Source organism: Trifolium pratense, linkage group LG4, assembly GCF_020283565.1.
Source record: "Trifolium pratense cultivar HEN17-A07 linkage group LG4, ARS_RC_1.1, whole genome shotgun sequence".
Taxonomy (NCBI): domain Eukaryota; kingdom Viridiplantae; phylum Streptophyta; class Magnoliopsida; order Fabales; family Fabaceae; genus Trifolium; species Trifolium pratense.
In genome coordinates, this window is record NC_060062.1 from 23,576,803 (window position 1) to 23,602,075 (window position 25,273).

General features: G+C 30.6%; 2 protein-coding genes and 1 pseudogene across 2 annotated transcripts; 1 reads left to right on the forward strand and 2 right to left on the reverse strand.

Annotated features, from left to right (window-relative positions):
• Positions 1-12,657: 12,657 nt before the first annotated feature.
• LOC123920330 lies at positions 12,658-14,245 on the reverse strand (annotated as a pseudogene).
• A 7,446-nt stretch (positions 14,246-21,691) lies between these two features.
• LOC123922325 (S-protein homolog 4-like) lies at positions 21,692-22,487 on the reverse strand. Its single transcript, XM_045975051.1, has 2 exons — positions 22,464-22,487; positions 21,692-22,027 (listed from the first exon to the last, which is right to left on the reverse strand). The coding sequence occupies exons 1-2, from the start codon at positions 22,485-22,487 to the stop codon at positions 21,692-21,694; spliced, it is 360 nt and encodes a 119-aa protein (XP_045831007.1).
• Positions 22,488-23,531: 1,044 nt separating this feature from the next.
• On the forward strand, positions 23,532-24,786 carry LOC123924365 (sucrose transport protein SUT2-like). Its single transcript, XM_045977227.1, has 3 exons — positions 23,532-23,950; positions 24,135-24,198; positions 24,273-24,786. Exons 1-3 carry the CDS (start codon positions 23,679-23,681, stop codon positions 24,468-24,470), a joined length of 534 nt encoding a protein of 177 aa, XP_045833183.1. The 5' UTR covers positions 23,532-23,678; the 3' UTR covers positions 24,471-24,786.
• The last annotated feature ends 487 nt before the right edge of the window (positions 24,787-25,273 follow it).

Sequence of the window (25,273 nt, forward strand, 5' to 3'; positions counted from 1 at the left end):
ATTTGTGACCCACAATAAAAAGTGTTAACAAATAAAATAGGAAAATTTATTTTTAATTACTGTAGCACTATCTTTTAATATAAAAAACATTATTTTGAATATAATTTTTTTGAAAAATTTAAATTATTAACATTGTTTTTACTGTACATTTTAAAATTTCTAATGTTCTGTTACATTAGGTAATTAAGTTGATAGATAAATGAGAATTTTTTTGAAAGAAATATTTTTTCTATCATTAAAAAATTATAATAATAAATATTGTTTATTAAAACCGTAAAAATATAATTTATTTTTTTTTAATTTGAATTCCTCATAGTCAATATTGATTTTTTTTTAAGAAAAAATGTAAAAATATTATAAATAAATAAGTTTCCTCGACTCGAATACCACAATTCGCATGTTAACCCGCAAATGTGTAATACCGCAAAAATTGAAAACAGTTCGCATTCTAGAATGCGAACTAGTTTACCATATAATTTTTTTTTATTTCTTTCATTTTATAAGGCGGTAATATTGACGGTGGTTCTGCAAGTGCACAGAATCGCTATCAAGTAATAAAGTGATAAGTTATTGTAAGATCCCGCAGTTTCGAGGACGAAACTATTTTAGGAGGGTAGAATGTAAGACCCCGATATTTTACACGGATTTTATTTTGGAACATTTTATCGTTGTCGAAATTAAAATATTATATTTTATAATTTATTGGGTTAGAATATTATTTTATAATATGGTCTAATGTATTTGTTTTAATTAGAAGGAAAAATAAATTACATGTATCGATAGTAAAAAAATAATATGTGGAGCATATATAATGGGTTAAGGATTTACTAGTAAGTAGTATATTTAGCTAACAAAAACTAAGAATCAATCCCTATATCTGTACTCCAACGTGAAGATAGAAACCACACAAACATATTACTTCTTGTTTAATTTTTAATATTAAAAATTGATATAGTATAGGTACACGGCTGAAGAAAATAAGATTTTATGTTTTGAAAATAAATTGTAACTTCTTTTCCCCTATTTACATGATCACAATACCACTTTCCACTATGTAGTATAATACCATTTATTTAGGAAAAAGTTAGTGGGAGGATTATCACCTATTTAAGTAACCATCGGTTCTCTCTCCCTTGTATTATTCTTTCCCTTATTGGTTCTATTACGCTTAGAAAATAGAGAGAAAATTTAGAGACGGTGAAACTATAAAATTAGAGACTTAATGGCGAAAGGAGGACGAACGGAAGGTCAACTAAGAATTAGCAAATAGGTTTTGTCACCAAGTGTGAGCTTATAGTGGAGCATGTGTTGATTAGGAGTTGCTGCTATTAAGGTTAGAGGGTCCTCCGTTGCTTGTTTATTTTAATTATACATATGCTTATGTGATCTTTATGGTGTGCGTAAATGATATATGAATTCTTGTGATGCATAGTTTATTTCCTTGTTGTTAACGTGATTTATTATGTCTTCTGATTTGGTGATTTGGGTTAACAACGGTGTCTTTGGTTGGTGATTGGGGTTATCATTGGAGAGGTCTTGTCTCTAAACCGGTGTTAGAACAAGACTGTTTTGATTAATTGCTCGGCGGAGTAATTTTTTTGGTGTGACTAACTTAGCGGTGATAGGGGGTTCATTTCCTTTTTGGTGTGGTTTGGAATAATACCCAACGGTGGGGTACCGAACCATAATACCCAACGGTGGGGTATTGTGTCCAACGGTGGGACACTGTCCAATGGTGGGACAAATTACTCTGCGGAGCGGAAATATCCGGATCATATAAGGTGCATTAGAATGACATGTAGACTAACCTTTAGGATTTGGTGAAACATTGGAGAATGTAACTATGGTGTTGTGTGGTAAGTGATTAATAACTACTTATTTTATTGTTGGTAATTTATGAGTTTTCCATATGTATATATGCATGCTTAATTGATGTTTTCCTATGTTTTGGAGCGACCCTCATGTATAAATTTGGCCAGGTTACTAATCCAGTAAATCAGAGTTGCGCAGCGAGAGCGTAGTGACGTGTAGTTGAGGCTCTGAGAATCGTGGACATTGGTGTTAACCTTGTCGAGAGAGATTCTCACAAGCGTATCAGAGTTATGACCAGCAATAGGATATGTTTTGGGTAGTAATAGGTCAAGAGTCTTGGTGTAGAATTTTTTTTTGAGTTGAAGATAAATTCAATATTTTGTAATTACTATATTCTTAATTATTAATTTCGAGAGATCTATGATTTTAATGTTTCATATTTAGTAATATAAGTTTATTTTATTCTTTTAAAAATAAAAATGTTAATTGTTTTGGTTAAAATTTTATTAATTAATGTCCCAAAAATCCGGGATGTTACAGTTATCGTTCTCCATAGAGATTGTGCCAAAGTTACTAGTTTCGCTTAAGAATAAACGTAGTTCCCTTCGCTTTGTGTATTTAAGAAGATATCTTTGCAGGTACTTTAGTAAATTGCAGGAAATAAATGCAGAAAATAAATGACTGAAAAGTAAATGTTGTGTGTGTGACCACACATGATGATTAAGTGTGGTCGGATCCCTCCCTTACTCCTGCTTGGTGGCTCAATTATTTCCCTCTATAAGGATTTAGACTCTTGAAAATAGGTTTGAAACAATATCTCTTCTTATTTCTATTACAAGCTTTTACAGAGCCTAGTTAAAGGTTATCTTATCTTTATTTAGACATCCTGATCCAGAACTCCACTTTTTCGTTTAAACTTTGGTCTCATCGCCCTGGGGACCCCTAAATTATAAGCTGAAACGTGTGCCTAAAACTAGTCACATACCCACAGGCATACTCTGCAAGGTAGAAATTATCTTTCTTTCCAATCCTATACTAAGACGGCAGATACTGAATTTAATGGTCTCATGTAGGCCTTAATATGTCATCCTTCGGCCGGGATTACTAGCTTCGTTTCCTATGCGATATCTACTAGGTCCTTAGATTTTATTCTAATGTGATCAATATTAAAATAAGTAAAACCAGACAACAAAAAAGTTTGAATAGAAATAACTAAAATTTATAAATATTATAAATACTACAACCAAACATTCGTAAGGGAGTTTCCGGACTCCACCTAACCTAAAAAAATAAATTACAAAGACAGAAAGAAAAGAACATTGTTGGCCTTGGAGTTACTTGGTCTCCTTGCCTCCTCCTTAGAGTTCTCCTAACTCTCTTGTGAATATTGAATTGTTCTCAATATTTCTGAATGAATAATTGTGAAGGAGGAAAACTCTATTTATAGTTTTACAGCTGGGTTTGAGTTTTTTCCGCGCCTCCATCGTACCCATCGTGGCCATGATGGATCCTATCGTGGTACGATGGAAGATTTATTTGGGATTTTCTGCTTATTTTTCAAGTCATCATCGTGCCACGGTGACAAGCCATCGTGCCGCGATGGTAAAAAATTTCAGTAGATTTTCTTCAATTTTATCAGTCTTCTCATCGCGCCACGCCCAGACTCATTGTGGGTACGATGGTGCGCTGCTTAATTCCATTTTTTGCCCTTTTTTGCTGTTTTTTCCACTTTTCTTGTTTCTGGTCCTTGTGTCTTCACTTTTCCCGATATTTACTTGTTTTTGGTCTTTATTTACTATAGAAACTAGGCTTAATTAATAAAATGGTCCCTTAAAGACATTTTTGGTTTCATATTGGTCCCTTAAAGAAAAAAAGGTCTAAATAGGTCCCTTAAAGAAAAAAAAGGTCCGAATAGGTCCCTTAAAGACATATCCGTTAATCAGTTTGGTCCTATTTAATTAGACATCTTTTTAGGGACCAAACTGATTAACGGAGATGTCTTTAAGGGACCTATTCGGACTTTTTTTTCTTTAAGGGACCTATTTGGACCTTTTTTTCTTTAAGGGACCAATCTAAAACCAAAAATGTCTTTAAGGGACCATTTTATTAATTAAACCTAGAAACTATTCTAATCTACTACTAAAAACGTCATAAAATTGGCTGTCATCAAATATCATGATTTAAATTGTATTAATTTTGAGAGATTACATAGAATATTTGTAACTATATCTGTATCTTTTCCATTCATAGAAAATTCAATACCTTCCTAATATGGCTTAATTAGTAAAATGGTCCCTTAAAGACATTTTTGGTTTCAGATTGGTCCCTTAAAGAAAAAAAGGTCCAAATAGGTCCCTTAAAGAAAAAAAAGTCTGAATAGGTCCCTTAAAGACATCTCCGTTAATCAGTTTGGACCCTAAAAAGAGGTCTAAATAGGACCAAACTGATTAACGGAGATGTCTTTAAGGGACCTATTCGGACTTTTTTTTCTTTAAGGGACCTATTTGGACCTTTTTTTCTTTAAGGGACCAATCTGAAACCAAAAATGTCTTTAAGGGACCATTTTACTAATTAAGCCTATATTTTAAGCAAATCATTGATCTATAGAAAATATTATACGTTTTTTCTTCTTCTGTTTCTTTTTCTCCCCACTGATCATGTCAATCTCAGTAAAACTGATGCACCAAACGAGAAGGTAAATTATATAAATAAAGGCAAATATAAATTCACATTAAATAGCAAACTGTATTTTAGTTCACATTAATTCTAGGTAGTGAACTGTGTTTTAGTTCGCACTCTAAGGGTGCGTTTGATCTGCAAAATATAAATACTGGACAGAACAGTACAGGACAGTACAAGACAGAACAACACAAGACAAACGTTTAAGGTATTGAACAAACTTTGTGTTTTATGATGTTTGGTGGACAAAAGGTTATTTTGGTATTTTAGACAACTTGTACCGAGAACAAAAAGTTGTCCCGTGGTTCTGTGGGGGACAAGAATTTCAAGTTTTGTCCTGTCCCTTGGCCCCCAGTTTGTCCAGTACCAGGAACAGTTTTAAAATCAAACACAGTACAGCAGGAGTTGTCCTGTCCAGTCCCTTATTTTTTAGCAGATCAAACGCACCCTAAGGGTGTGTTTGATTTGTTAAAGGGTAAGTACTGGACAGAACAGTACAAGACAGAACAGCACAACACATGACAGAACAGCACAGAACAAACTTTTGGGATATTGAACATTTTTTTGTCTTATACGATATTTTGTTAATAAAATGGTATTTTGCCATTTTAGACAACTTGTACTGCGGACAAAAAGTTGTGCTGTGGTTTAGTGAGGTACAAAAAATTCTGTTTTTGTCCTGTCCATTGCTTCCCAGTTTGTCCAGTTCCTGAAACAGTTTTACAATCAAACACAGTACAACTACAGTTGTCCTGTCCAGTCCCTTATTTTTAGCGAATCAAACAGACCCTAAGTAACGAGTAACAATATTTTATACTAGGGGTGCAAACAGAGTTCGCATCCTAGAATGCAAACTCTTTTTTTCATTCATTAGGGGTGCAGACGTTGAGTTTGAGCTAAAATTATTGTCACTCGCAACTTAGAGTGCGAAAATTGCTTGCATTCTAGAAAACGAGAAGGTTAGTTTGATCATTTCATGGAGTGACTGAGGTATTTCAAGGGGTGCGAAAAGTACCATTCACATAATGATTGAATATTGGGCTGAACAAGTTTGAGCTTGATATGGACCAGACTTTGGCTTATTTCCTAGTATGAAAAATTCTCAACCCACCCCGTGAATTTCTCTTTTTGCTTTGGAAAACATTTTCCAATTTTTTTTTTAGTGTAAATTTTAGTAAACACTTTGGAACATATTTTCTGAAATTTTGGAGGTGAAAAATAAACATGAGGGGTGGGTTGAGAAATTTTTCACGGAATATTGTAGAAGCTGGGTCTGACTGTTTGTGCATAAGAACACGCCTATTCACAACCAATCAATATTTAGCATATAAATAATTACTGTTTATTTATATCTATAATTAATATTGAATATTAACTATAACTATTTCTTCAAAAAAAACAAACTATAACTATTGTATATTGTAATAATAGCATTTAATATAAATGAAGGAGAGAAAAGAGTGGCCGAGAGCCAAGAGATTTTGAGGAGAGAGAAATGTAAATAACTTTGGCTTATTAATAATAGATTGCGTCATACATCAAATCTTCACTTCCAAATAAAAGATTACCGGAAGAAGGGCTCATAGCCCTCTTTGTAACAAAAAAAAAAACAAAAGATTACGGGAAGGTGCAATGTCTCAATTTATCCAAAAAGTTATCTTGCTATCTGTGTTAATGTTGTTATTGGTGCAAAATATTAATGGAGTTCGTGTGAATATTATGAACTCTTTGGAAGGTAACTTGAACTTGACCGTCCATTGCAAATCTAAAGATGATGATCTTGGAATTCATCATCTACGTCATGGTGGTAACTTTGGTTGGAAATTTGAACCTAATTTTTTTGGCGGGACACTATTCTACTGTTCCTTCGCATGGAATCATGAACGACATTATTTTGATATATACCAAAGCGATGATTACGATAAAACTGATTGTGATAATTGCAATTGGAATATATTCAAATTAGGTCCATGCAGGCATCAAGAACCAATGGATCCTATATGCTTTCCTTGGAATGAACAAAAAATAATGTAATGCATGCATAGTTTTAATTTTAATAAACGTTGTTCTCCAGAATAGAGAACTTGATGTATCGTCTTAAATCTTCTTAGTGGTATTGTTCAATTTATATTACTTTCTTTTTAATCAACCAATTTATATTACTTATTATATGGAAAAAAGAATCATATGCATGCATATCTATGAATCATATTCTTACTCTGTTCATATAAACATATAACATTTGCATAACATCTTTAATAAATCATTTGGTTTCAATTATTCGTAAAAATGCTATATTACACATATTAAGGATGATGATTAATCTCAATATTTAATTTTTTTGGGTTTTTTTTGCATTTTAGGGGTCGTTTTCTTTCGCCATTTCTGGTTTCCATTTTCATATGGAATAGAAAATTAGAATGAAAATATGTACCAAAAATAAAATGAAAATATGTTTTGTTGAATTGTTAAAAACATTTCAATGAATCCATTTTCAAATTTTTTTTTGAATTATTTTTTAATTTAACCTTGCAATTGTAAAAAAATAAATTGATCGTTACCTGGGTTCTTTTTTGTTATTGTTGTTGAAGTGAACAAATTTTGCAAATGTGTCAAGTGTATTTAGAGATTAATATTTTTTTCTTCATATTTTTACCTTTTTCATATTGGCATTGTTTGTAGATTCTCGTTATGCTGTCACAATTCATTCATGGAGGTTTGAATTATGAGTAGAACCTCATTGCCCTTTGAAGGAGGTTGAGATCATGCCATTTTCCTTATGGTTTGATTCAGAGTGTGTGGCACCAAATTGTCTTTCCCACAACCTTATAGCGGCTTTGAGGAGAACACTTCATTTATAGTGTGGTCCTCATAAATATTTAAAGTTTTGTTTTTAGTCCCCAAAAATATTTTCATCAAATAATGGTCCTTCTAAAATTTTCTGTTTCAAAAAATGGTCCTTGGTGTTAAGTGGCACGCTGATGTAGCCGTTTTTATAACAGGGCTTGATGATGTGGCATATATTGCTACTAATGAATTAAAATAATTAAATAAATCTAGAATACATATTTAATTTTTAAATAAAATTTTAAAAATAGTAAATTAAAATAAAAAGAAATTAAAACCGTAAAGATAGAAATTGTTCAATAGATTGATCACATCATCTTCTTAAACCCCAAGTCACTTTCATTTTGCACATGAAGGAACACGACATGACAGGACACGATGTATATGATTCCAAACGAATGAACTAGAACACAAAGGAAAAAGAAGAAAAATGTAACAACAAAGCCTTTCATAGCGAATTGGAGCAACAAATGCATATATGGTTTCAATGGCGACTTTTCCGTTTGAAACAGATTGTGAACGAAACGAATACCTCACATTTTCGAAGAAGCGAAAGACATGATGTAGGTCGGTCTAGGAAGAAGGTGATGGCTGGAGAAGGTTGTAACGTTTAAGGAAGAAGGTGGTGGTGGTGAGGTGAAGAGAAAACCTTTAGGGATTTGGGATCCATTTTATTTCCATTTTTAATTATTTAAATCAGAAATGCCACATGTATATTAGTCATCAAGCCCAATCATACAAAATGGCCATGTCATCGTGCCATATCAACATGCGTTAACCAAACTTAATAGCAGGAACCATTTTTTGAAACGGAAAATTTTAGGGACACCATTATTCGAAGAAACTTTTTTGGGGGACTAAAAACGAAACTTGAATATTTATGACGACCAATGATATATTTATCCCTTAGACCTATTTACTTGTGTTTCTTTGTTTTGTAATTTGAGACTTTTTACACCAATGTTTTAAACTCGAGACATTTCTTGATGAGTGGTGGAGAAACAAGTATGAATATGATCAGAGATTCAGAATATGTAAAATTAACGGGGTAGTATTTTTCTAATATTTTCCAAAGAAATTTGGAATGATATCACTTGGGTTAATTATGAGCATTCAAGTCAGTAATGAGTCGGCCTTTGCCATATATTCTTTCTCGTTTTGCATCTGTGATCTGTCTCCTCCACTCCACCGTATGCTTCAAAATGGATAGTTTAAACTACGATTTCTGGCATGGTTGGGAATTTTTTTATCGAAATTCCATGATGAATCAAATATTTTTGCTTAATTAAATTGTTTAATTTCGGATAACAAAAAAATTTCCCTTCTCAGTTATTGAGCTTAAAGAGCTTAAACTATACCCCTCACGTGAGGATTTGGAAACTACGAATAGTGTTTTGAAGGCTCTTTCAACTTTCAGTTCAGTCAAACTACGAAATTAGGTATAGTATCACTATCAACTGTGAATTAGTTCAAGTTTTGGTTCTCTTAAATATTTAGTTATGCTATAAAAAATTTGTTGTTTAGCCACGGTTAAATTGACAGTAGGTAAAAATATTGATTTGCCACAATTTAGATGTGGCTAACATAATCTACTTTTTTCCAGCACACTATTTTTTTTCATTCTCCCCTCTTCTTTCTATTGTTACTCTCATTATTCTAAGCTTCATCTTCAACACCAACACCAAAACTTCATTCTTCATTCTCGATTTCGAAACTGTTCTTCCATGGTTTTCCATAACCTTCGCTCTGGATTTCACTCACTTACTCTTTAGTCTCAATTTCACTAAATTTCCATAACCTCCGCTCTCGATTTCACCCAATTTCACTAAATTTCATCTCAATTTCGCGAAACCTTCGCTCTCGATTTCCATAACCTTCACTCTTCAACACCAAAACTTTTACTCTCGTTTTTCCCTTTCTCATTTCAGATCAGTAGTTCAATTTTTTTCTCATGCATATGAAAAAAATTCGGTTGGGGATGGAGAATTCACCTTGTATGTCTCACATGTTCTCCGATGGAGTCTCTAACGACGATGAGAACTTATACCAATATTATGGTAAAAAAAATAGATATAGCGTCACTTATACTAATACCCAAAACTTTGGATCCACAATACAATACAAGTACACTGTATGAAATCAATTATTTATTTTTCTTTCGAAAAAAATTGTATGAAGTCAATTGGATTCAAGAATGTTTGTAAATGAAATAATGGTATTATAAATGTCCGTATCAACTATTTGTTGAGAAATAATGAGATGAAACATCAAGAATGATTTGATTTTCATTCTTTCTTAAATGACTTTGATGAGAAATAATAATGTTATTAATTGTGAGAATTACATTTGGAGAAGAAAGAAGAATTAGCAGTAGCACCTAGGTCACATTTTTATTTTTATATATTTTTATGGTACAAACATTATTTATTTATAGTGGAGCAGAGAATCCAACCCATAACATCATACATATCATCCCAAACATTTTTATTTTTATATTTAATATAGATAATACCCATAATCTTTTTTTATCTAATGTTTATTTCCATAATTTGGACATCTCCAATAAATATATAGGGCATCAAATTTAAGGTACCTTAATCATCAATTTAAGTGAAGAAAATAAATATATAAGGGATCACTTGTTAATAATGTATGATATTCAAAGTGGCATCATCATTGTAGAAAAATATGTATGAGTTGCATAAATATTACTCCCTCCGGTCCATTTTATAAGGAACACTTAGGCCAAAAAATTTGGTCATTTTTATAAGAAATTTTGACCAATTTTCAAATGTTTTAAATGTTCAATTTCACTTATGCCCTTATTTATTATGAGAGAAATTTAAAAATAAGTAAGTTAGTTGAATAAAAAGTAATTAAATAAGGGTATACATGGAATAAATTTAAATTTATAAGAGTATTAAATGAAAATAACTATGTTAAATATGCTTCATTAGTCTGTGTGATTTTTTCAAAGTGTTCCTTATAAAAAGGATCGGAGGGAGTATATGGTATTGTAGAGACCAGTTGTTAGTAATGTATGATACCCAGAGTGGTATCACCATTGGAGATGCTCTTAAAGGTTTACTAGAACAATTTTTTGTAAAAACTTATTCAATTAAATAATTTTTTTTTGGTCAAGCAATTAAATAATACTTTAAATCTCTTAAAAATTTACGTTATTGAAAATCTTTAAATAATAAACAGTTTCTCCAACATATTAATTTTGATCACTGCGATTAATAATATCTAAAATGTTTTTATACATTTCTATATTTTTATGAATTTCCTAGCCTGCCTTAAAACCTCCTATAAATATATATTATTCCATTCCAAAGAAAAAATTAACCATAGGTGCAATGTCTCCGTTTATTCAGAAAATTATTTTACAATTTGTGTTAATCTTGTTATTGGTGCACAATATTCTTGGAGAGGATGTAAATGTTGTTAACTATTTAGAAGGTAATTTGGACTTAACCCTTCATTGCAAATCTAAAGACGATGATCTTGGAGTTCATCTTCTGCATCATGGTCAAAATTTTCGTTGGACTTTTACTCCTTCATTTTTTGGCAATACACTATTTTTCTGTTCTTTTACATGGAATGGTGAATTACATTGGTTTGATATATATAAAGGCAGTGATTCTCAAAGATCTGAATGTGAGAATTGCGATTGGAGAATATACAAATCAGGACCATGCAGAATGCAAGAAGTATTTGGGTCTATTTGCTTTCCATGGAATAAGTCAAAAATCATGTAATACATTTTTTTTTTAAATAAATGTTGTTCTCAAGATTTAGAAAACTATGTATTATTTTAAATCTTTGTGGAATTACTTATTCAGTGTAAAATCCAAATGACTGTGGAATAAAATTATTGCCAGAATCAAAGAAAAATAATATGTTACGAGTTGCAACCACACATGGAATTACTATGACGAACCATTCATTTAAATCATTCGGTATTTATTTAATCCTCTCATTTTTCACGACATAAAAAGTTAGAAATGATTATGTTTTTTCATCAAATTGAAGTGCCCGCAATTGATGATTAGTTAAATATATTATCTATATATCCACCTTTTAATATTAAAACATTTATTTGAGATGGTTGGTATCTCACTGGACATCTCCGGTCACCAGAAGGATCCAAGTCCATAATTCTATTGGATTGGATTTTTTTTCTTTCTTTTTTCAGTTTAATCTGGTTCGGAGATCAGTTCTGACATTAAGTAGTTTCAGTCATCTCCCCATCACAGTTGCGGGGGATCGAATCATAGTTCTTGCTATCAAATTCAGCGTCAGTCACCACTGAATCAACTAACGAATGATTGTATTTTCTTTTTACGGTATGAATTGTATACTTTAAGTATAGTCTCTTTCATCATTTTTTGATTTATTTAAATTGAGAGGTTTTAATTTTTTTATTGGGTGAAATACCCCTTGTATTTAATCTCAAGGTGTGATATATATATTCTCATTTGTACATTTTATCCATCCAATCCAATATAATACACTAATCTTTGTTGTTCAATTGTTTTTCAATTGCATTCATGTTAGTAACATTTGGAAGAAGATTTATGCTTGGTTGGGATTGCCTTACAACAATCAGGGGATAGGCCATATTCACTTTATGCAATTTGGAGCTGCAATGAAAGGTCAAGAGGGAATGAAATTTCGTCATTTAATTTGGTTGGCAACTACGTGGTGTATTTGGCGAATGAGAAATAATATCATTTTTAGAGGTGAAGGTGCAGATTTTCAGCGTCTGTTTGATCATATTAGAAATATTTCTTGGTATTGGTTCTCGGGTAGAGTAGGTCGGCTTTGTAAATATACTTTTTTTGATTGGTGTAATAACCCCTTATTATGTATGAGTAGCTTTTAAGGGTGTTTATTCTGTGAATAATAAGGGATTGAGTACCCCTTGTACTCCTTATTAATTCTATCATTTGCTTATCAAAAAAACACTAATCTTTGTTGTTCAAAAAAATAATAATTGTCCACTAATCATTTCAAAAAGTGCAGGTTTACTCTGTAACCTTCTTCGTATATATAATATATTCTCCACTATCAATATAAGGGAGGAACTAAAAGTTACAAGGGAGGAACTAAAATAAAATTTCACATTATATATATATAACTAGAACATTGACCCGTGCGGTGCACGGGTCTGATTAGCTGTAGGATATATAATGATTAAATATAAGATATGATAATTCAAATAATGTAAGGTATATGAAAGAGTTGAGTAACATTAAACGATAGTTCAACAATAATTTTGCATAAATATTCATACAAAGAAAATTATGTTATATTACGGAAGACTTCCTTATAGACCACATTCGAAGTCTTAGTCGTATCTTCACCGTCGTCATCGATTATCAATATTTTTAATCTTTTTCTAGAAGTAACTCTTGAAATTGCAACATACAACTGACCATGTGAAAACACTGGCGACAGAAGATCCCAACATGCTTTAAAGATTGGTCCTGACTCTTATTAATAGTCATCACAAAAGAAATCATTATAGGAAATTGTCTCCGTTGAAATTTAAAAGGAATTCTCACGTCAGATGGTGTCAGAAAAAATCTAGGTATGAAAACCTGATCACCAATATTACTTCCTGAAATAATTTTTCCTTCAAGAACGTTTTCCCAATCTCGTAATAATAAGTCTTGTTTCATTGCATAATCCTATTTTTTGATTCAAATTCCTTAATAGCATAACTGGAACTCCAACTTTAAGTCTCAACTTGTGATCTGGAAGTCCCGACGTAGAAATCGTGTTCAAATTTTCGGGAGTATGAACATCATCCACTGTTTGACTGTCTACATTTTGTGTGAGTGGAGTATCATAACTCAAATATGTTTTTTCTTCACCAGGAATTAAATCCAACATATAATCATTTTAGGAGCTAGTATAGCTCTATTTTGGAAATACATTATATCGTTAATGTTTAGTAAAAGTTGGGGATAGGTGCTTTCAACGATAGAAGCAAGAGGATCACCTGAATTTGTAATCAATAAATCTGATGGAATGTCAAGTTCTAAATCATCGTCGTTGTCATCTCCAATTTCTCCATCGCCAACACCCAAAACCCATTCAGAAAACAATCTTCTTTGTTCAACGTCTGCACTCGAAGCACCACCGAGAAGCCTCATGTTTTTACTCAATATTAAAACTTCACAAAAATTCCAAAGAACTGAAGAATTAATAGTAGCATGAACAACTTCTGGCCTTGTACCTTTGGGTATTACTGGTAGAACTTGTCTAAAATCTCCGCCAAAAACAACAACTTTTCCACCGAAGGGAATGTGTTTATTTTTTTCATCAACAGACTTGAGAATATATTTTAAAGTTCGATCAACAGCTTCGAAACAGTGTTTGTGCATCATTGGTGCTTCATCCCATATAATGAGCTTTGCTTTTTGTATTAATAGCGCCAAAGGGCTTTTAGGAACTATGATACATGTTGAAAACTCGTCAACATTTAGAGGAATACAAAACCTTGAATGTGTTGTTCTACCGCCAGGTATAAGCAATATGCAGCGATCCCACTTGAGGCAACTGTTAAAACTATCTCACCTTTTGAGCGTAATGCGGCTGACATGACCCTCCAGATAAATGTCTTCCCTGTATCGCCATAACCATAAAGAAAAAACACACCAGGTTTGTTTTCATTAACTCTTGTCATGATTGTGTCATATACTTTACGTTGCTCTGAAGTCATAGTTAACATCAATCTAACATGTTCCTTAGCTAATGATTGTCTGTTATAATTCAATTCGTCGTGTATTATACTATTTTGTATATCAGGAACTAATGATGTGTTTGCTCTAGGCATTGGAGGATAATCTTTTAAACTCTTCCCACAACTACGTAACATCATCTCAATATCTGCTAGTGCATATTGTATCAATTGATCACCGGTTAATATTAAATCTGTAATGTTAAAATCAAAATAATGAATGTGATTAGTGACATGACTATGGTTGTGTTTGGTTGTATTGCAAAAAAAATTGATTTAGCAGAATTGAGTTTGATAGATTTGATTTTGGTTAAAAGTGAGTTAAACAGAATTGATTTATGTTTGGATACATTAACGTCAAAATAAAGGGTATTTATAAAAAATATCAATTATTTTTCCATTTTTTTTTGACAAAATTCTTTTTCCAATTTTAAAAAACTACAATTTAATAAACTGCATAATAAATAATTTAAAAAGTGATATAAGCAAGGTTACATGAGATATTGAAATGTGAAATATATTTTTTTTTAATAGATTTCAATATTGTTGAAGGTGTTACAATTATAGTATGAGAATATATATATATATATATATATATATATATATATATATATATATATATATATATATATATATATATATATATATATATATATATATATATATAACTTTCCAAATCACACGTGATAATAACTTTCCAAATCTCACATGATAATTATTCTCTAAATTTATAATCCGGTAGAAAAAAAATCATTGATCAGGAAAGACATAAAAATATTTCGTGATGAATAATATAGTCAACAATAATTTTGATATGATATACTTTTAAAATTGATGGTGCTTATTAATTATTGCACATAATTTTAATCACAATTGGTATACTTGCCATAGTGGTTGGAAATATTACCTTGTATTGAAGGGTTGTGGGTTTGAATCCTAGTCAAGACAAAATTTTATTATTTTTTAATAAAAATTGCAAGATAAAATGGAGGGAAAACAAATACTTTTACACTGACTATGCATATCATAACCCTTAGATCAATCGTTATCATGGTCTCCAGTTTTTATAACCGCGGGTAATACTTTCTTCATCCCTCATCCCCTCCAGGGTTGTTGATTCTCTCGCCCGTGCTATCGTTGTGAACTTGCGATTTCTTTTTTTCTTCTTCGATTTTGAAATTATGCTATTATTCATGTGGCATCTTGAAACTAATGACACGATCATATCTTGTAACATGCTGAAACCACTTTCCCAACCGAAAACAAAGTGGTAAAAATTGATGGCAATGTTTTGGACAAAGATTTCTGCAAGTTGAAACCATTTGAAGCCATTTTCTTCAATCTCCAGAACTTTTTTTTTCTTCCATTTATTAGTGTTAATCCAATTGTATGAGAATTTTGACTTGGTGTCATTTAGGTTTATTACTTATTAGATGCAAAAGTGGAAATTGGAAAGCTTTCAAAAGGGCTGGGTTAATTAGATGCAGGGAGATTGATTTCCTTTTCCTTTTTTCTTTCTTTATTTCGATGAGATTGGGAGTAAATCCTTATTTAACGATTTCCAGAAAATAATGGAGAGGAGATGGAACAAGAGTGGGAGAGGAGAAGATGTTTTGCTGCAAAAGGAATAGAGGGGGGTAATTAAATCTTAGCCATGTATTATCATCCAATGGATATTAATTATCCCTCTCATCTCTCGTTATAAGACATGCTCTCACTTGAAGTACTATATATATATATATATATATATATATATATATATATATATATATATATATATATTATTGGGTCAAGATCAAATGACACTAACTTGTTTGACATCAAATGTTACACCTTTCAACAACGTTTTAACCGATATAAATTTTATAAAATCCACTGTTGGATCGAAAGTTTATATCATATAGATAATTTGTGTAAAACTCCAAACAAATCCAAAATCATTTGATATGGTATTGAGATGCATCAAAATTAACGATTTGGGTCTTTTTTTATATGTCGTTAATCCTTATGTGTCGCAATAACATATCAAATGATTTTGGATTTGTTTGAAGTTTTACACAAATGATCTATATGATATTAACTTTCAATCCAACGGCGAATTTTATAAAATTTATATCGGTTAAAACGTTATTAAGAGGTGTAATATTTGGTGTCAAACTAGTTGGTGTCATTTGATCCTGACCCATATATATATATATATATATATATATATATATATATATATATATATATATATATATATAAAGTTAGAATTCGAATCTTGGGCACTCTACATATTTACTTTAATAATAAAAAATTTAATCATTAGGCTATTTGAAAAAGTAAAAAATAAAAACCAAAAATACAAATAATCCAAAAAAATTGAATTGGATTATCGTCCATTCTTAATTTTTTTTTTCTATCAGCAAAAGAAATTTATTAAAGGCACAATCATGCACAAGAAGTACACGAAGGCCAAAGAGAAATACAAGGAGGAGCACAGCCCAAACAGAAAGGCTCCAAGAGTATTTGACATAGAACAAAAGAATTAACAACCAGATTATCTATTCTTAATGTTTAATATGTTTACTTATAATTGAAACTAAATATTTCATCAAATATATTGTCCAAATGTTATATCTTTTATGTGAGCACAATAAGAATAATTTTTTTAAACAAAGGAGAATTTGAAGAAAGAATAATTTATTAAAATATACAAAAGAAAGAATATTTTAGAACAAGATTTACAGAAGGCTTAATTTGTAAAATGGTCCTTTAAAAACATTTTTTGTTTCAAATTGGTCTCATAAAAAAAAAGTCTGAATAGATCCCTTAAAGAAAAAATGTCCGAATAAAAGACATTACCGTTAATCAGTTTGGTCCCTAAAAAATGTCCGAATAAGACCAAACTGTTTAACGAATATGTCTTTAAGGGACATATTCAGATCTTTTGTCTTTAAGGGACCAATATAAAACCAAAAATATCTTTAAAGAACAATTTTACTAATTAAGTCTTTACAGAAACAAATTTAAGTTTTTTTTCTTCATATATATAATTTATATTGAACGATTTAACTAAGATTTAAGTTAATATACATCGAGTTCTCTATATCTCGAGAACAACATTTATTAAAATAAAAAAATTGTATTTTTTTTTTACTTATTCCATGGATAGCAAACACCGGCATTGAATCTCTATTTCTGCATGGTCCTCATTTAAATGTATTCCAATTGTTGTAATCACAATTAGATCTAACGTAATTACCGCTGATGAATATATCAAAATAATGTAATTTTTCACCACTCCATTGAAAGCAACAGAAGAATAATGTAGTGCCAACTCGAAATCTATTACTAATATATTAAAATCGATTACCAACAAAATTACTAATATATTTTTATTACTATCGTCAATTGATTTTTATCTGAGATCTTTTCATATTAATTCATGATATGAAATAGTAGAATTCAGCAATATATAGTTCTTGATTTGTAGTGATTTTTGATATCTTTCTTCTGTTGATCATTCAAGGCTTCTCTTTCAAGTTTTACGCCAATTGCATCAACAGGTGGTGTGTATCCTCTTGTGACAATATCCCAAAGATCAGAATCATAGTCCTGATAGAAGCTTTCAATTATATCTTTCCAGTATTCATAACGCTTTCAATTAAATCTGATGTTAAGTACGTGTTAACATCAAAAAATTTACTATCGTCAAATTTTTGGACGCTAATTTGACGTTAAAACGCTTTTAGAGTCCAATTTTTGCCTTTTAGCGTCCGTTTTTCGCTGATGCTAAAACGTAAATTTCTTGTAGTGTTAATATTACTGTTATTAACGATAATTTTAATTTTTTAATATTTTAAAATAAACAAATAAATAATATTAAAAAAGAAAATTATCCGGTAGATGACACGAGAGGGATAACATACTAGTATGATATATATTAAATAATTTCACGAAGAAGATTTAAGACAATACATCAACTTTGAATCTTGAGAACAACATTTATTCGAACAAACAAAAATATATTTATTATATTATTTGTTTTTATTCCACGAAAAGCAAATAGGCTCTCCATGTTCCGGTTTTCTACATGGCCCTGATTTGAATATATTCCAATTGCAATCATCACAGTTAGTTTTACGATAATCACCACTTACATATATATCAAACCAATGTAATTCACCATTCCACACAAAAGAACAGTAGAATTGTGTAGTGCCAATAATTATAAATTTAGGATTAAAACTGAAACTAAAGCTACCGCCATGATGCAGAAGTTGAACTCCGAGATCATCATCTGCAGATTTACAATGAAGGGTTAAGTCAAAATTACCTTCCAAACTGTTAACAATATTCACATGAGTTTTCCCAAGAATATTATGCATTGATATCAAAATTAACACACATAATAGGATGACTTTTGGGATAAATGAAGACATTGCACCTTCGGTTGATATTTTTATTGGAAGTGAATAATATTGAATTTGTGGAGGGAAGAACATATATTTATAGAAGATTTTAAAGAAAAAAAAAATACATTAAAACCTTATATGTATAAAATGTCAAATGCATCTGGTCCAAATTTTAAACTAAAAACATTTGACACACAAAATATATCTGATTCAAAGTTTGAAGTAATTATAGTACAATTTGTTTTTTTTTTTTTTTGACTAAGTGTTTCTGTAATATATATATAAGCCAATAAGTTTGTTCTAGTGGTGAGAGATTTAAATAGTATGTTAGACGTTCTGGATTCGATCCTCAGCTCATTGTAAACAAAAAAAAAAATTAATGTCATATATAATTTTCAATTCAAATGACATCATCAAAATGCTTCAGCAATTAATATTTTATTGATTTTTATTTTGAAATTCTAATAATAGTTATTAAATAAAAGAAATATTTCAAGTCAAAAAATGTATAGATTTAAAATTATAATAATATTTATTAAATAAAAGTAATATTTAATGTAAAAAATGTTTAGATATGTAAAAACATTTTAAATATTTGTGCAAATATGCATTAGCACACATAGGATGTGATATACAAAGTACTGTGATATTTTATGAGACTTATCGGATTCAAATTAGTCATTTATATGTTGTCGGTAAGACGGAGAGAAATGTACACTTTATAAAAAAAAAATATATTAATAACATCTTTAATTTATGGCAGTCAAGAATAAAAGTAAAAAAAACAAGTTTACACAAGTCAAAAGACATTATAAAATAAATATCTGATTAGAGAGATTATCGTTAATAAAGTTTGACCAAAAAAATTGGAGAAATTATTCAAAAATATTTTCACTTTAAATTAATATCTCATATTGACAAATAATGTTTTATTTATGGTTGTAAAAAAATTATTTATTTTAAAAAAATTTTACTTTTTATTTTATTTTAAATTGTCGCAAAGTCAAAAAAGTAAACGGAGGGCTATTTCTAAATTACAAGAAATTTGACGAGTAGTGACCGACAAAATTATCACTAAAATTCAAAAATGTGTATCTAGCTCATTCTAACTAGTGACGGATCCAGAACCCTGAGTCAGGAGGTGCAAACTTTTTCGTCCTTATAAAAAAATTTCATGTTTTTCGTTCCTAAAAATTTTGTTTGGTTATATTTTTGTCCATAATAACTAATTTATGTTCATTTTAATTTTAATATTACGAACCAAAACCAAAATTCATTAATTTTATTAGAACGAAAATTATATATAACAGTAAATTAAAACATAAATTTAGTCAAAAGTAAAATAAAATATAAATATTTAAATTATAGTGAGGTAATATATATATATATATATATAGTTCAAATGTGCGATAGGTTAGGCTATGAGCTTTGTACAAAAGATGCTGATTGCTTATACAAAAAAGTGACTTCAAGTGCAAGCAAGCTTTTAAGCACACCAAGTAAGAGTACCGAAGCATCTTTATTCTCTATTGCTATATATGCATGAATAATGTCCGGTTCAAGCATGGATCTTGTGTGTGATGATGATCCTTGAGCAAAGTAAAAATTGTGAAAATTATGAAAATAACACGATAGGTGTTATTGTCAAGGACCAAAATCATATTTAAGTCTAAAAATATTTGACAATATTTGCAATTTTAGAAAAGTATTTGATTGAGTCAGAAAAAAGAAATGAAAAGAGTATTTGATTATTCACTCAACAAAATTCATTGATAATTCTATGTTGTCACCACATTTTCAAAGGAACGACTAATTTTTGTTTTCATTTTGAAAATATATATGTTTTACAAATGTTTTCAGTTGAAATGTTTGTTAAAATTCAACCAAAGTATATTTTCACTGTTGTTGTGAATTCGTCGTAAAATCACACCAATAAAAAAACTTTATGTATGGAGCAATAGAACGGTAACCAATAACAAGCGGAATAAACAATAATAATAATAATAATAATAATAATAATAAATGTGGAAAAAATTTATTTGTTAAATATTGCCTTGAAATCATGTAAAAATCAGAAAATTATGTCTTGGGAGATTCTGTATGCTCACGTCTAGGCGTGGGAGCTGGCGCCCAGGCATGAAAATCTGGGCTCAATTCTGCCTGCTCAAGCCCAGGCGTGGGAGGCTGCGCCCAGGCGTAGCGCCTGCAAGCCTATATATAGGTTGTGCATTTTCTGACTTTTTTAAGGGGATTTTAGGGTTTCTGAAGCCAACAAAAGACTAGGGTTTATAAGAGAACTTCTGTTGGGCAAACATATTAGGGTTGAGATTGATCCATCACCTTGGGAAACACTTTCATATTGAATTTCTTGGTCACGGGAAGAAATTCGGGCAAAGGGTAGAATTATGAACAAGGTCAATTCTTGTAATCTCTTTGGAGGATTTCATTGTAATCAAGTGCTTCATTTGATAGTGGAACAGAGTTGCTCTCTCCCCCAGATTAGGTCACTTTGACCAAACTGGGTAAACAATTCTATTGTGTTCTTTATTTATCGCTGTTTTATCTTTTCTTGTGATTCTTATTGTCGTTCACTTATTTGGTTGCTTTAATCGTATTTGCTCCACACATCAAGTTTTATTATTGGTGTGATTTTTAATCGAATTCACAACAACTGCCACATTCAAAATCGACAACTGGTGAAAGTAAACGCCCTAAAGTTATAAGGGAGGAATCTAAAAATATAATTCAAGTAACTAAAATAAAATTTCACATTATATGTATAGAGCTAGAATTTGAACATCACTCCACATATCTACTTTAAGAATATATAAAAAATTTAACCACTAGGCAATTTTAAAAAAAAAACCAAAAATACAAATAATCCAAAAAAATTAATTTGGATTGTCCATCATTCTTAATGTTTGATATGTTTACAGTTTACTTATAATTAAAACTAAATGATTCATCAAATATATTGTATAAATGTTATATCTTTTATGTGAGCACAATAAAAACAATTTTGTTTAACCAAAGGAGAAATTGAAGATTATCTACAACCCAAAAAATATATAAAAGAAAGAATATTTTAGAACAAGATTTATAGATGCATGTAAGTTTTTTTTTCACTAAGAAGATTTAACATAATACATCGAGTTCTCTATATCTGGAGAACAACATTTATTAAAATAAAAAATTTGTATTTTTTTTACTTATTCCATGGAAGGCAAACACGTTGCATCGGATCTCTATTTCTACATGGTCCTGATTTAAATATACTCCAATTGCAATAATCACAATCAGCTCTAGCGTAATCACCGCTGATGAATATATCAAAATAACGTAATTTTTCACCATTCCATTGAAAGGAACAGAAGAATAGTGTAGTGCCAACTGGGAATTTAGGATTAAAACTAAAACCAAAGTTACCACCATGATGCAGAAGATGAGCTCCGAGATCATCATCCTTAGATTTACAGTGAACGGTTAAGTCTAAATTGTCTTCCAAAGAGTTAACAATATTCACATGAGTTCCAAGAGTATTCTGCAACAATAATAAAGTTAACACACATAGTAAGACGGTTTTTTGGATAAATTGAGACATTGCACCTTTGGTTAATCTTTTCTTTAGAAGTGAATAATATTGGATATGTGAGGAAAGAAAAACATATATTTATAGGAGATTTTAAAAAAGAGAAATATATTTTTAAAACTTTAGATACGTAACATGTCAAATGTATCTAGTCCATAAGTTAAAATAAGTACATTTGACAAATAGATTTTGTTTTTGGTCAAGTAATAAAATACATTTATTTCAAAGTTTGAAGTAATTATAGTTCATTCTAGTAGTTCATTCTGAAATTTGGTTTTTAACATATTTTTAGTTACTCATTTATGCAATACTTTTTAAGGCGTACCTAAAAACAGAACCAAGAGCACACGTAATCAGTATAAAATTTCATTTGATGCATGAAAGTTACCAACTTTTCCCATAAAAGAGCCATTTTTCATACGTTGAATAACTTGTATATAGTGAAACATATGTTATAAAAATTAAATAAATGATTAGAAAATGAAATGAGTGACATTTGCCAATCAAAGTCAGCTAGTGGAAACAACCAATTAAGTTAGTTGCAACCGCTTATTTAAAAAAATAATAATTCTAATTAACCCTCACATAGGGTATGTGTCATATGCTGACATAACACCAATTAAATTCAGCCATATGTGTCCAAGTCAAACATAAATAATTTTTTTACCAAAAAGTAATGTTGATTACTTTAATTTTCAAACAATTATATTTTAGGTTACTACTTCTCATTAATTATATTTTAGGATACACATATTCTTATCATTTACTAAAAAAACACTTTCACAAATCCTATTCATCTTTTCGCCGGCGCTTCTTCACTTGTGATCCTTGAAGATCGCCGCTTCCTTAGGCTCTGAAATCACTTCTCCATCATCGGCCTCTTCACAATTGTCTTTCAGAATTTTGTTTCGGCTATGTTTGTTCCAGAATCGGTTCATCTAGGTAACATTGTGAATAAAAACAATTGTCTTTCAGAATTTTGTTTTGGCTACATTTGTTCCAAAATCGGTTCATCCAGGTAACATTGATTTTATTTGTTTTTGAGCGTGATAATCAAGATTGACGGAGAACGAAAGAGTGTCGCAAACAGAAAACAAATTGGCTAATTATGAATTGACTGTTGACTAGAATGAAATTAAATTGAATTTAGGGTTAGAAAGATTGGACAAATAAATATAATTATATGAAAATTAAAGTAGTCAAAATTAATTTTTGGTAAAAAAAAATTTATATTTGACTTGGACACATATATGACTGAATTTGATTGGTGTCATGTCAGCATAGAGTATATATATACCCTCAATTTATGTGAGGGTAGAAAAGTAGTAAAAAAAAACCAAGTTAGTTGCAACTGAAAAACACGTGCAAGAAATGTTAGTTGCAACCGAAAAACACGTGCAAGAAATGAGAGGGAGCATGAGAGATATAAAAGAGAGAATGCAGGTGAAGGAAAAGAGGGCATGAATGAAATGAATGAAGTTGCTCCCATTCTTTTCATTCTATCAATTTTCTTTTACTTGTATGAATTGTTCTTTCATTTGATTTTCCAATACAATGCACACATTTGAAACCCCAAACAATCAATTCAAACTCCTCTTTTCCAATGGATACTCATACACCCTCTACTTCCACCCATAATCCCTTTTGTTCCACAGTTAACAACAATAATTTGGTCATAAGCTGGATTCCCGCTACTCCTCTCCGTAAGATGGTAGCACTGGCTTCCATCGCAGCCGGCATCCAATTTGGATGGACACTGCAGCTCTCCCTGCTCACACCCTATGTGCAGCTTCTGGGAGTTCCACTCGTCGGCTATTACAGTGACCGTGCCCATTCATCTTCTTTGGCATCATTGCAGTGGCAATTACTTTTGCGGTATAATATGGTGCTCAATTTCATTTTGACTCTATTGAATATTTTCCTTACAATCCATTTAAACAAAAGATCTAATTTTATTTTGATCACTATTTTAAAAGAATATTGTTATAAATATGTAATTGATCAAATATGACTCCACATATTCTATAAATAACTAATAAATTTTTATAAACACTTGTAGGTTAATTTCAGTTTCCCGTTTGCTTTGGCATCAATTTACTCCAACGCAACAGAGGCCGGGCAAGGTTAATTTAAATGTCTCATCTTAATTTCAAGGTTTATTATTTGGCACTTATATATATATATACACACATTGCAGATTATAGTATCTTCATTGAGTGGACAATGGGATAAGTTGTTTGGTGGCAAAATGTCCTTTTTTGGCCACTCTGACACCGGACGATATGGGCCATATGGCCAATGCATCGAGGAACGGAAGTGGTTTCCATTGATCGTTGCAAAGCAAATTAATTGGTGTCGGGGCTTCTCATACGTCTGTTTCTTTCTGCTTCTGTAGCAATTCTAGAAGAGTATTGGAGTGGAAGAAACAATATTTATGTCTTCATATATTTGTTATTAGTTTCTGGTGTAGGTTCATTGGTTTCCTGGTTAATTTTGACATTATCTGCAGTTGTTTGCAGTTAGTTTTTATGTGTAGTCTTAGTGTTAATGGCTTGCTTAATTTGTTGACCAGATGCACGCGACAGGTATTGTAAGTGGCAGAGTTGCTTCAATTTGTAAAAAAACAAAAAAAAAAACTTGGATATTCATTTTAAAAATTACTCAACTTTCTCAGTTTTTACATAAAGGATTTTCAATTATTCTTCGAAAAATTTCACCGTATACCCTTTTAATCAAAAGGTACGGAAAGTATATCATAATATTTTTTGCTTGAGTTTCATTAATTAATTCAATGGTTGTTCTCAATTTTCCTTCACAACAAATATATAATTTGTAAAGCCAATGACACTTATAAAGTTATAAACATGAGTTATGGAGTAAGCGTACAGTTTTGACTTGAGGAGTGGACTGTTATTTTCTTTTAATGGCAAAGATGTAAACTATATTAATAATTTGGAATAAGCATACGAGGTCCTCACCCATAATGTAAGATAAGTACATATAGTACTCAGCCAAACCACCAAAGAGAACAAAGAAATGGGGAATAGGTCAACAAAGGCTAGAACTACACCCATCCAAACAACTATCTAGCTATACAATCCAAAGAATTAACACACCGTTCTAAAATAAGCAAGGCGAATTAATCTTCTTAAAGTTTTTAGCTAACAACCACTTCCAAATATACAGGTTGGATCTTAC

Bases quoted from the DNA above. Each gene is read 5' to 3' on its own strand.
- LOC123922325 (XM_045975051.1), bottom strand. From the start codon at position 22,487: ATGGCTCTTTTATGGGAAAAGTTG. The intron at 22,028-22,463 runs GTAACTTTCATG...TTATTGTTGCAG, and splicing joins CTCTTTTATGGGAAAAGTTG to AATACTCTTGGAACTCATGT.
- LOC123924365 (XM_045977227.1), top strand. From the start codon at position 23,679: ATGGATACTCATACACCCTCTACTTCCACCCATAATCCCTTTTGTTCC. The intron at 23,951-24,134 runs GTATAATATGGT...AAACACTTGTAG, and splicing joins CAGTGGCAATTACTTTTGCG to GTTAATTTCAGTTTCCCGTT. The intron at 24,199-24,272 runs GTTAATTTAAAT...CACACATTGCAG, and splicing joins CGCAACAGAGGCCGGGCAAG to ATTATAGTATCTTCATTGAG.